At 44.9% G+C, this 13,376-nt stretch overlaps 1 protein-coding gene across 5 annotated transcripts in view; it reads left to right on the plus strand.

Moving 5' to 3' along the window:
• The window catches only part of SLC5A9 (solute carrier family 5 member 9), a 51,543-nt gene that overhangs the window by 13,055 nt on the left and 25,112 nt on the right, over nt 1-13,376 (plus strand). Inside the window, exon 4 of one of the 5 annotated variants that reach the window (XM_081325870.1) lies at nt 12,069-12,173. The exons of the other annotated variants lie outside the window; for them this stretch is intronic. Within the exon in view, the coding sequence (XP_081181996.1) occupies nt 12,069-12,173 (105 nt within the window). The remainder of the gene's footprint in view (nt 1-12,068; nt 12,174-13,376) is intronic. 5 annotated transcript variants of the gene reach the window in all.

Raw genomic sequence — 13,376 nt, forward strand, 5'->3', positions numbered from 1 at the left:
TTACTTTGATGATGTTCTAATAGCTGGAAGAAATGAAGAAATTCTAGCTGAGCGTCTGGAACAGGTATTGGGAAGATTTAGGGAGGCTGGACTTAAATTAAAAAGGGAAAAATGCTGTATAGGAGTTAAATCCACAGAATTTTTAGGATTTAGGATTGATAGGAATGGAATTCACTCTACAGCGGATAAAATTAAGGCAATTAAATTGGCACCGGAACCAAAAAACAAGGCTGAATTACAAGCCTTTTTAGGATTAGTCAATTTCTATCATACATTCTTGCCACATAAAGCTGCCATCGCGGAACCATTACATAGACTATTAGATAGAAAAACCCCATGGCAGTGGCAAGAAAAACATAAAGTCAGTTTTCAAACTTTAAAAGATATCCTATCAAGCCAATCCACAGTTACTCATTTTATTGAGAGCAAACCGATCTATTTAGCTTGTGATGCTTCACCTTATGGTGTGGGGGCTGTTATCAGCCACATGGATAGTCAGGGCATTCAAAAGCCAATTGCATACTATTCCAGGACGCTTACTAAAGCCGAACGGAATTATGCACAAATTGATAGAGAAGCATTAGCTATTGTGGCAGGAGTAAAAAAGTTCCATGATTACCTTTATGGTAGGAACTTTACCATACTCACTGACCACAAACCATTATTGGGACTGTTTACCACTGATAAACAGACACCCCAAATAATGTCTCCCAGAATGCTGAGGTGGTCAATTTTCCTCTCAGCATATTCATTTTCACTGCAACATAGACCAGGTAAAGAAATGGGCCATGCGGATGCCCTTAGCAGACTGCCACTAACCAACACAGAGGAGGACCCTGCCCCAGTTGGACAAATTATGTCATTACACGATATTCCTGAATGCCCAGTAACAGCTAGAGAAATAGCTGAGGCTACAAAGAAAGACCATATTCTCAAGAGGATTATGGCCTGGGTTCTAGGGGGTTGGCCAAGCACTAACCCTGATCCCAAGTACATCTCATATTTTAGAAGGAAGAATGAACTATCATCCCATTTGGGATGTATATTGTGGGGTAACCGTGTTGTTATTCCTGAACTTCACAGAAATACAGTTTTATCTGAATTGCATGAAGGGCACCCCGGAATTGTGCGAATGAAGGCATTAGCCAGAAGTCATTTGTGGTGGCCGGGGCTTGATAAAGATATTGAAGAATGCGTTTCAGGGTGTTATCTGTGTCAGCGATCTAGACCAGAGCTGGCACACGCACACACACATAAGTGGGAATTGGCCAGGAATCCTTGGTCTAGGATTCACATTGATTTTGCTGGGCCATTTCAAGGCCTAACCTTCCTAGTTGTGGTGGACAGTTTCTCTCGGTGGCTGGAGGTAGTGCCTGTTAATTCAATGTCATCTGGTAGAACTATACAGGTTTTAAGGGGCCTCTTTGCCACTCATGGGTTACCTGATGTGATTGTATCGGATAATGGGCCACAATTCACCTCTGCTGAATTTCAGGATTTCCTCAGGGCCAACTCGATTAGACATGCAACATCAGCACCTTTCCACCCGTCCACCAATGGCTTGGCTGAACGCAACGTGAGAACCACCAAAGATGCCTTGAAGCGAATCATCCGTGGCGACTGGCACCAAAGACTTGCAGACTTTTTGCTGACTCAACACACAACCCCTTGCACGGCTACCGGGAAAAGCCCTGCGGAAATGAGGTGGGGCAAACGGCTAACCACTAAACTGGACAGGTTACATCCTGACAAACTATCCTCAAGTGCTGAACCTGACATCCCAAACAGGTCCTTCAACATTGGAGACTTAGTCTGGGCCAGGAACTATGGACAAGGGGACAAATGGGTTCCTGGGGTAGTCACTGATATATTGGGGCCGTTGTCTTACACCATAGAGGGGGAAGGGAATAGAGTAAGTAAAAGGCATATTGATCAATTGAGGAAGAGGGTTGCCGGAAGTATGCCAGTCGATGGGGGTCAAAACGTACACGGGGGTGATACTGCATCCGGGCTTAATCAAAAATATCTGCCAGTTAGCGGTGAAGCAGAAACTCAAATCAGTGCGGCTGCAGCTAACCCACAACATTGTCAAATTGATTGGGAGTTGTCCCCTAGGAACAGACCAACAGTACCTGAGCAACAACAACAAACACAACAGCAATCACAATCAGTCAGTAGTGAAGCTTCAGAGCCTGTAATTCGAAATTCCAGACCCATAAATATCAGCCAGCCAATCAGACAGTCAGTTAACAATGACTTAAGTAGCCAACCCAATAGATACCCATCTAGGGTCCATAGGCCACCCAAATACTTGAGAGATTACGTCAACAAATAACATCAACTGGGGGGGAAGGGGTGTTATGTCAGTAGCTTTGCTGCAAAGAAGGTTCCTTTGAAGCGGGAGATTCCGGTGCAATTATTGGTTAATGTTGTAAAGGCGGGAAACCCGGGCTAGGGATTGGATACAGTTCAAACAGCTCGAGTATATAAGCCGGAGTTACTTTGACAGTTGTCAGTTGACATATGTGTATTAATAAACCTTATTGCTGTTAACCCTCACTGTGTCATTCGTCTGTCTGGACCAAACAATAGCCTTGTTGCAATCTGGAATATCCAGTGGTGTTTATGTGGGTTTCATAAAGTGTAAAACATTAAGGTTTCAATCACACAGTTGTTGCCACCATCTTGACCTTCTATAATACTCTGTGAATACTTCTAGTGGCCAAATAATTAGTATGGTAAGCACTGGGAAGAGGGGGGAAATCAAATCCATTGCCATTCAGGTAGCATATTTAAAATGCAATAAGACCAAGGAAAGCAATGAAAAACTTTATCTCAAGCTGCATTATATTGTTGGCAGCCAACTGAGGATTTAAATAGCTAAACTTCATATTTGTACACAAAAAATGTACAATGCCACCTGGGGTTTATAAAGTATTATTGGCTCTTAAAATATGATCACCAAGGCTTTGAAAAAAGGATGGGGATAAGCGGAAACTTAGTAGAGCCACAAGGGAATAATGGAGATTTTCAAGATTTTTCTTTTAAAATAAAAATAAACATCCCTCAGGTTCAGAAGAGCTACTGTTCTCTTACCTGAAATGAGGGCAAAAATATATTTTTCCCACTATCTAATAACTTCTTCATTTATTGAACAACTTTATAAAGATTGTAGCTTTCTGTGCTAAACCACTTTGATTTAAATCTCTAAAATAATTCACTGCGAAGGCATAAACCTTTTGAAGGACACATTTTCTTTGGCACAAAAAGGTAATATAACAGTAATTTAAAGGCCTAGGGAAATAAGTGTCAGTGGGATAAATATATTTTTCACTCACCCTCACTCAAAAATACAATGCTATAGATCTTTTGAGTTTTTAACTGCAAGTTGAATATGGCCTTGAACTTCAACTTTGGGTTACATTAACTGAAAATTCTATAGACAATGTTTTCCCCATACCTTTAATAGATACATACACATAGATAAAGTTTTGGTGTGCTTTGTGCTCCAGTGATATTTAAGCTCTCGTTTATCTACAGTAATATTGTGGCAAATTTAAAAGGCTGACAGGAAGCCAACTGTGCCGAACAACTTCCTTGCTAAGTTAAATTTCTTGAGGGAAAAGGCAAATTTCATGAGAATAGAGTTCCAGAAGAGATATGTTGATTTGTTTTGGTGAAGACTTCATATTGACTTTTTACCCCCTCCCAACTAATTGAGCTCTGCCCTAAAGAAGACCAAGTGTTGCTTTGTGTTTCTAATTCTTAAAAAGAAAAAAAAACCCAACTATTCATTATGAAAGATTGATGAGATGCTATACCTCTAAGAAGCAAATTAATTCATCTAATCTTTGACAGCCATATTTCTTTTCATTTGAACAAAGGACTGGACAGATAACCCTTGCAAGATTCTTTGTAAGCATCAGCATATAATCCATTTGTCCAAAATATCTGAACTTTCATTTTAAAACAACCTCAATCATACCAAGCAACTTCAAGTAGCTTTCAATACCTATGTATGCTTGCTTGCCTATGGACACCTATATCCCACCCAGCATACATACATACATACCTTGTATAATAAAAAGTCAACACAGTCCTAGGCTGCATCAACAGAGGAATAGTGTCAAGGTCACATGAAGTGTTAGTATCATTTTATACTGCTTTGGTAAGACTACACTTGGAATACTGTATCCAGTTTTGGTCACCATGATATAAAAAAGATGTTGAGACTCTAGAACAGACATGTCAAACTTGCGATATCACATGACGTTGCGTAATGTATTGGGACAGTTTTGCCATTGCCGCCAATGGGGTGGGCACGGCTTCCGGATGATGCGTCCGGCCTGCGGGCCTGCAGTTTGACTCCCCTGCTCTAAAAAGAGTGCAGAGAAGATAATTAGGGAGCTGGAGGCTAAAACATATGATTAACAGTTGCAGGAATTGGGTATGTCTAGTCCAACAAAGAGAAGAACTAGGGGTGATATGATAACAGTCTTCCAGTACTTGAGGGGCTGTCATAGAGAAGAACGGATCAACCTATTCTGCAAAGCACCTGATAGGCAGGACAAGAAGTAATGGGTGGAATATCATTAAAGAGAGATCCAACCTAGAAGTAAGAAGAAATTTCCTGACAGTGAGAACAATTAATCAGAGGAACAGCTTACCTCTGGAAATTTCAGGTGTTCCATCACTAGCTGACTGCCAGCTATCAGCAGTTTGGCAGTTCAATTCTCATTGGCTCAAGGTTGACTCAGTCTTCCATCCTTCCTAAGTCGGTAAAAATGAGGACCAAGATTGTTGGGGGCAATACTATTAAGAGACATCCTTCTGTACTGCTAACTAGGCACTTTATTACTTATTAAGGAAGCATTGTCTTTCACAGCAGAACAAACTGAAGCATCAACCATCCTGATTAAATATTTGCCCAATGATTTATTTTCATTGAACAGATACTGTAGCACTTCCAGATCCACAAACATTTTGGCTTGAAAAGTTCCTGCTTCTTATGGGACCACCCAGAAGTTTATGGAGCTAATCATCATGGTGGGCCTCTTGGGACACTGCTGAATAGGGCCAATGCTATATACAGAAATGGAGGCAGGAGCTTAGAGCAAGTTCCTTTCCCTCTCTAACCAGCTCTGGCTTATGAGGTTTGGTCTGACCTGGGTTTGGGGTAATACTGAAACCCTGCATTCATGCAGATTTGACAAATTCTCAAATGGCTTGAGCAGGACCAATTTCTCCTGTTCAGATCTTCAGTGACTTGAAAAGTATGCTCACTGGTTTTCGTAATAGTCATGTGACTTGCCTTTTGTTTGTTTGAAAAATGGTAGTTTTACTGTCTCAGTTTCCAAATAATTACTCAGCATGTTTGCTTTCAATATATTTGTGCCATCTTTGTCCCAGTGTTATTTAATGATGCTTAAGGTAAAGGTAAAGGTTCCCCCGCACATGCGTGCTAGTTGTTTCCAACTCTAGGGGCCGGTGCTCATCTCCGTTTCAAAGCTGAAGAGCCAGCGCTTGTCCGAGGACGTTTCCGTGGTCATGTGGCTGGCATGACTAGATGCCAAAGGCACACGGAACGCTGTTACCTTCCCACTGTAGTGGTCCCTATTTTTCTACTTGCATTTTTACGTGCTTTCGAACTGCTAGGCTGGCAGAAGCTGGGACGAGCAACAGGTGCTCACTCTGTTATGCAGCTCTCGGGATTCGACCCGCCAAACTGCTGACCTTCTGATCGACAAGCTCAGTGTCCTAGCCCACTGAGCCACCGCTGATGCTTAGTTATTGTTAAATGTTTGATAGCGCCAGACTTTATATATTCTATATTTAGGAGGCCAACCAGGTTTAAAGTATGTGTAGCTAGCAGGAGATAAGAAATTCAGTATGGTAGACATGACCATATGATTGAAGATTCATCCGTTTTTAAAGTGTGCTACAAAATGGTAAAAGAGATAGGGCTTCTATTATACAGTCAACCCTACCCTATGGACATTTTTAATCACCCTCCCCTCCCCCAGATACCCCAAAATTGTTTTAATATTTGAATCATAAATCTGATGAATGGGGTGCCTTATTGACGGAAGTCTTGAAAGTCATCTCTGTTTGGCCAGGGGTGCTACCCTGGAAGCATTTGATAGGCTCTAATCAATTTTCAAATGCCCATGATAGCTGCTTGAACTGGCGTTACAGATTTCCATGCTGATTTCAGCTGTCTAGATCAATAGTTTCCAAAGTGGGGTGGTACAATTATTTATTTTATTGATTGATTAAATTTATATGCATGGTCCAGGAATGCAGGAAGAAAATGTTAGAATCTTCTATTTCCATTTAATGTTTATATTTAAAAAAGTAGGAAATTAAGCCACCAGCCTGAGGATGACAGATGAGATTTCGTCGAAACGTTGCTCTTATACCTTCAATTCTATGTGGGGAAAAACCCGAATGACCAAAGATCTACATATATATATGGTCGGCAGTTTGGCGGGTCAAATCCCGAGTGCCGTGTAACAGAGTGAGCGCCTGTTACTCGTCCCAGCTTCTGCCAACCTAGCAGTTCGAAAGCACGTAAAAATGCAAGTAGAAAAATAGGGACCACTACGGTGGGAAGGTAACAGCGTTCCGTGCGCCTTTGGCATCTAGTCATGCCAGCCACATGACCACGGAGACGTCCTTGGACAAGCGCTGGCTCTTCGGCTTTGAAACGGAGATGAGCACCGGCCCCTAGAGTTGGAAACGACTAGCACGCATGTGCGGGGGAACCTTTACACACACACACACACACACACACACACACACACACACATATATATATATATATATATATATATATATATATATATATATATATATATATACATTATATACACTACGTGCAGTATATCAATATATATGCAATAGTGTGTGCTTATAATGGCCGGGCAGGGTCAGGGGCCTCCAGCATAAGCCCAACAAGAGGCCCCTGATTAAGTTCTTAGTTAAGTTTTTTGTGGGGTTAGGGAGGGGGGTGGGAGAAGACTATGGTTGCGCGGGAAAGGCACGCCTTCCAGCCACCATAACGCAGGCCAGGCCTACGACCATTCGCGACGGTGTAAAACGAGGACCAGTCGCCGATAATACCCAGTGGCGTACTGACAAACAACCCATTCCCAGGATGGTGGGGAACGGCAGAAGGTGCACAGACAGAGGGCCGTATCGTCACCGGGAGTGTCATCTCCGCTCTGTACAGGCGGTGAGACGCTCCGACCCTCTGTACTCCCCCGGAGGACCCGGGAGCGAAGGTGTGCAGCCTCCTATGCTAAGGCTGGTCTACCTGAATGCCAGGTCCGTAGCTAACAAAGCTCACCTCATTCGTGACCTAGTGGAGAGCGAGCATGCGGACCTGGCTTGCATCACGGAAACCTGGCTAGGCCCAGAGGGTGGTGTCCCTCTGGTTGACCTCTGCCCGCCAGGTTTCCAGGTGCTGCACCAGCCTCGGACCCATGGGAGGGGCGGGGGAGTGGCAGTTATCATCAGGGAATCCCTTAGCCCGCGAGAGACCACCGTCCCTCAGATGGTCGGGTGTGAGTCTCTCCTACTGAGATACGGCCCAGGGGCGCAGTTGGGCCTGCTGCTGGCGTACCTACCACCTAATCGTGCAGCGGCGGCCCTGCCCGAGCTACTCGATGTCCTCTCAGGGTTGGTGGTTGAATTCCCAAAACTCATGGTCTTGGGCGACTTTAACCTACCGTCCCTGGGAGGATCGTCAGAACTGGCTCGGGAGTTCATGGCTTCCATGGCGGCCATGGACCTGTCGCAAATAATTTCTGGACCGACTCATGAGAGAGGCCACACCCCAGACTTGGTTTTCTTGTCTGGACGGTGGCGTGATGATATCGGTGGGGGTGCCACGACTGTTACGCCCCTGTCATGGACCGATCACCACCTCCTGCGGCTAGACTTCCCCTTTGCCACCCCCCACCGTGGGTGCACGGTGCCAGTCAGATGGTACCGCCCTAGGCGCCTAATGGACCCTGATAAGTTCCAGGCAGCGCTTAGGGACACACATGCACTCCCTGCTCACAGCTCGGCGGATGCCTTAGTGGAAGCCTGGGAAAAGGCAGCCACGGAGGCTCTGGACCGAGTTGTACCCTTGCGGCCTCTGACCCGGCGCAGATCCCAGCGAGCCCCATGGTTCACTGCGGAGCTCCGGGAGATGAAGCGTCGGAGACGGGGCCTAGAGAGCCGTTGGAGATCCAGTCGATCCGAATCCGACCGATTGCGACTAAGAATCCTCACCAGGTCTTATCTCGCTGCGATAAGGGTGGCAAAATCCAACTACTTTTCCACGCTCATCGCGTCCGCAGATAATCGCCCGGCTGCCTTGTTCAGGGTGACTCGCTCCCTATTGAACCAAGAGGTGAGGGAGGAACCCTTGCAGGGTCGAGCCGAGGAATTCGGTCAATATCTGCTGGATAAAATTGCTCGGATTCGAACTGGCCTGGACTCCAACTGGGCTGAGCTGGAAGAACAAGACATGGACAGTCTTGTCGACGTCATCTGGGAGGAATTTGATCCTGTGACTCCTAAGGAAGTGGACAGGATTATGAGAAGGTTGAGCGCCTCCACATGCTTACTGGACCCGTGCCCTTCCTGGCTGGCCTATGCAGCTCGAGAGGGGACACGAGGCTGGTTCCTAGCGGTCATCTCTGCTTCTCTGAGTGAGGGTCACTTCCCCACCGCCTTGAAGGAGGCGGTGGTGAGACCTCTCCTCAAGAAGCCCACCTTGGACCCATCCTCTTTGAATAACTTTCGTCCTGTCTCCAATCTTCGCTTCCTTGCGAAGGTTGTTAAGAGCGTGGTGGCGCACCAACTTCCTCAGATCCTGGATGAAGCGGTTTATCTAGACCCGTACCAATCGGGTTTCAGGCCGGGCTACAGCACGGAGACGGCATTGGTCGCTCTGATGAATGATCTCTGGAGAGCCCGGGACAGGGGCCATTCCTCTGTCCTAGTCTTATTAGACCTCTCGGCGGCTTTCGATACCATCGACCATGGTATCTTACTGCGACGCCTCAGGGGACTGGGAGTGGGAGGCACGGTTCTGCGTTGGTTCTCCTCCTTTCTCCAGGGTCGCTCGCAGTCGGTGCTGGCAGGGGGACAGAGGTCGACCCCGAGGCCTCTCGCTTGCGGAGTCCCTCAGGGGTCGGTCCTCTCGCCTCTCCTGTTCAACATCTACATGAAACCGCTGGGTGAGATCATTCGCAGCTTTGGAGTAGGGTACCATCAGTATGCTGATGACACCCAGCTTTTCATCTCAACTCCAAACAATATCAGTGATGCCCTCGACGTGATGTCCCGCTACCTGAAAGCGGTCCGGGAATGGATGGGGAGGAACAGGCTTCAACTGAACCCGGACAAGACTGAATGGCTGTACGTACCGGCAAGCCAGGATATTCAGAACGTCCCATCCCTTAACATCGGGGACAAGTTACTACCCCCTGTTGATAGGGCCCGCAACCTGGGTGTCCTCCTAGACTCGCAGCTCTCCCTGGAAGATCACATAGGAGCTGTGACCAAGGGGGCCTTCTCCCGGGTTCGACTAGTTCGCCAACTACGGCCTTATCTGGACCTGGATGCCTTACGTACAGTCACCCATGCCCTTGTGACCTCTCGCCTAGACTACTGTAACGCTCTCTACATGGGGCTGCCCTTGAGATCCACTCGGAAGCTTCAACTGGTGCAAAGTGCAGCGGCACGGACACTCTTGGGAGCCTCCCGATACTCCCATATCACACCTCTCCTCCGTACGCTGCACTGGCTTCCGGTTGCCTTCCGTGTGAAATTCAAGGTGCTAACAATGACATACAAAGCCCTACATGGCATGGGTCCGGACTACCTACGGGAGCACCTTCTGCCAATGTCAGCACCCCACCGTCCTGTGCGCTCCCACAGGGAGGGCCTCCTCAGGGTGCCACCGCTCAAGGAATGTCGGCTGGTGGCCCCCAGGGGGAGGGCATTCTCAGTGGGTGCGCCAGCCCTCTGGAACTGCTTGCCAACCGAAATCCGGATGGCCCCCGACCTCCGCACCTTCCGGCGCGACTTAAAAACCTTCCTGTTCCAGCAGTCCGGCCTGGCCTGATAGCTTTAATTGGGGTCCCAGTTGGTTTTTACTATTGTTTTTATTGTTCTATCTGTATTTTACCTACCTTACTCTGTACACCGCCCCGAGTCCCTCGGGAGAAGGGCGGTTTATAAAAACAAATAAATAAATAAATAAATAAATTATAATATATCAATAAATAAGAGCACATGCATTTGGGATTCTCTTTCTCTCTCTCTCTCCCTTTTTTTTTTTACTGATGACGTTGATAAACCCAGAAAGTTTGGAGACCAGTGATTTAGACTAAATAAAATCTTTAGGATTATATATAAGAATGTCCGAGAATTGCTTTTGTAGGTTCTGCTGGGAATAGATAGAATAAATCAAGCCCAACAGATCAATAGCAGTACTAAATGCTATGCACAAGCCAAGTTCAGTGGGCATTTGTCTTTGCCTTCAAACTCCTTATAGGCAGCAGGCAGAGAATCCACCAGCATTTTAAAATGTAATGAAATGATGAGATGGTTCTTGTGCTGGAACAAACCAGGAAGTGCTGTAATTAAAGGAAGCCCTCTTGGAAAAAATGTCATGCTGCTTCCAATGTTTGGGGCATTTTAGCAGTTAAAGAAAGGAAAAAAGAAAATCCATCACCAAACCATATATATATATATATATGATCTTTATATAAGCTATACAAATTTGACAATTTTCCTATGGATCCTATGGGGGGGGGATAGGATCCTATGGACCAAAAACGTGCTTCAAAACATAATTGGAAAAGGGAGCAATGAAACAGAACATATGTCAGCTGGACTCCATGTTCCTATTTATTTGTTAGTAAGATATATGATTTCACAGTAGTATACACAGCACTCTCTCCTGTTTCCCCACCCCCTAATTACGATCCTTTGATATATGTTGGACTGAGACCATGACAGTTAGTGACCTTCCATAATCAAAGGTGTACTTGAACATGGGTTTTCCAGGTTCTCTTCCAATCACTGACCTCTATTGCTCTTCCTTGTAAAAAGCACAATAAAAGATAATACCTTCTTTCAATTAAACTTGGTTCATGGTAACTATCTGGATGTATCCATGAATAACAAGGAGCGACGTTTTACCACGCTTGGTGGATTTATAAAAAAGCAAAATAATAATAATTTGGACTCAGCTATAGACACTAACTCTGAAGATTTTAAAGATTAACTGAAACCAGAGGTGTTTCTTTAGGGGATTGATTGATAGTTGGAAAAAAAAGTTATGGAACTTTTTATTATATATGCATGATAATTACAGAGAGATTATTATACGCAGAAAGATGGAAAGGCTTGACAGGACCCAGGAATGTTTGGTGAAGTTGATAGAACTTGCTAAGATGATCAAATTGACATCTTTGATCAGAAAAAAAGACATTGATGCAGGCTGGAAACTCTTTATAGACTTTTTGCATCAAAAAGAAAATAATAAACTCATGATATATGGTTTTGATGCCTATAATAAGTATAGATTATAGAAAAAATGAGTCATGCTATAACTATAGTATAAGAGGGTCATTTACCCTTATAACTGCTGTAAAAGAAAATCAAAAATTACTTCCTAATATTTCCATTTTTTTCTCCTGCACTATTATCTTTGTCCTTTTTTCTTTCTTTACTTCTTTCTTTTCTTTATTCTAAATATTAGTTTCTCTTAATTTTTATTTCTCTTATTAAAATCTTAATAAAGTTATTTTTAAAAAGAATGTTACAGAGCTGGCTCTGATTAGATCATTTTAACCCAGATTTAAAATGAATCACTACAGAATGATATTTCAGTAGACCGTAGATTGGCAAGATTCAGGACAAAAGAGGGCATTCAGATTTTCTTTTAAGACAGACAAAGTCCACCATCAGATGAACAGTACTGGATATTTTCCTTTATGTTTGTTCACTGCTGCATGCATGCTCATTTTGCCTAGCTAATCCTTGGGCATTTTATGTTTCAGATCGGCGCCTCTTTGATGTCAAGCAATGTGGGGAGTGGCCTATTTATTGGTCTAGCAGGCACTGGAGCTGCAGGAGGACTGGCAGTTGGGGGCTTTGAGTGGAATGTGAGATGACTTTGGTTTTTACGAACGGGCAGTTTGGGGGACTCCTATGTGGGTTTGCAATAGTGGTGAATATCTGTAGCTCAGGTGTAGGATGAGGGTGAAGGTTCGTTCTCCGAGCTTGTGGGTTGGTTTCCAAACGTTTCATTACCAGGCTAGGTAACATCTTCAGCGGAGTTTAGGGGATGTCAGTGTCCTTCTGTTCATAAGGGATTCATGTGGTCAGTAGGTCTTGTGATGGTCAGGTCACATCAGACGAGGATCCCATCAGGTCAGAGTCTTGTGATGGGTCTTCTGATGAGTCAGGTGTGTGGGTGTGTCAAGTGAGGAATTGTCTAGAACCAAAGAGAGGAATTATCCAGAATCAAAGACAAGATATGGAAGGATGAAAGAAACAATGCAATTTACAAAATCAACCGTAATGATTGCAGCCAATTCTACGTGGGACAAACATCACATCAATTAAAAACCAGGATCAATGAACACCGGTTAGCACCATGATCCCAAATCCTTCATCTGTACCCACACCAACACCAAACAACACCAGTTTGATTGGAGCAACACAAATATCATTGGCCAGGCTACCACCTGCCATGCTCATGCATGGCACACTCACCTACAACCAGCCTACAAACCCTTCCGCACCCAAATCAACCACACACCCAGCCAGCCCTATCCTCAACCAACCCATGCAAGCACCCCCCCACAACCAGCACTTCACCTCCCAATGACCTTCACCTGATGTAATCCATCACAAGACCCACCCCAAGACTCTCACTCACACCTGACCCATCACAACACCCACCACAAGACCCTCACTTAATACACCCACACTTGACTCATCACAAGACCCTTACCTGATGAGAATCTCACCTCTTGTGACCTCACCATCACAAGACCTACTGAGACACAAAGCCCTTATAAACAGAAGAACATTGACACTGACATCCCCTAAACTCTGCTGAAAACATTACCTAGCCTGGTAATGAAACATTTGGAAACCAACCCACAAGCTCAGAGAACGAACCTTCACTCTCACTCCTATGTGGGTTTGGTCAAATTACTGAGTTGCTAAGCAACACAGTTGTAAGATGCAATGTGACCACACCAACTTACAGTTCCAGCAGTCCCAATTGCTGTTTTTAGGCAACCTCTGACCAATTACAGCATACGATGGTCACAGGATCACCATTTGAGATCCCCTGT

The sequence above is a fragment of the Vipera berus genome, assembly GCF_964194415.1.
Source record: "Vipera berus genome assembly, chromosome: 3".
Taxonomy (NCBI): domain Eukaryota; kingdom Metazoa; phylum Chordata; class Lepidosauria; order Squamata; family Viperidae; genus Vipera; species Vipera berus.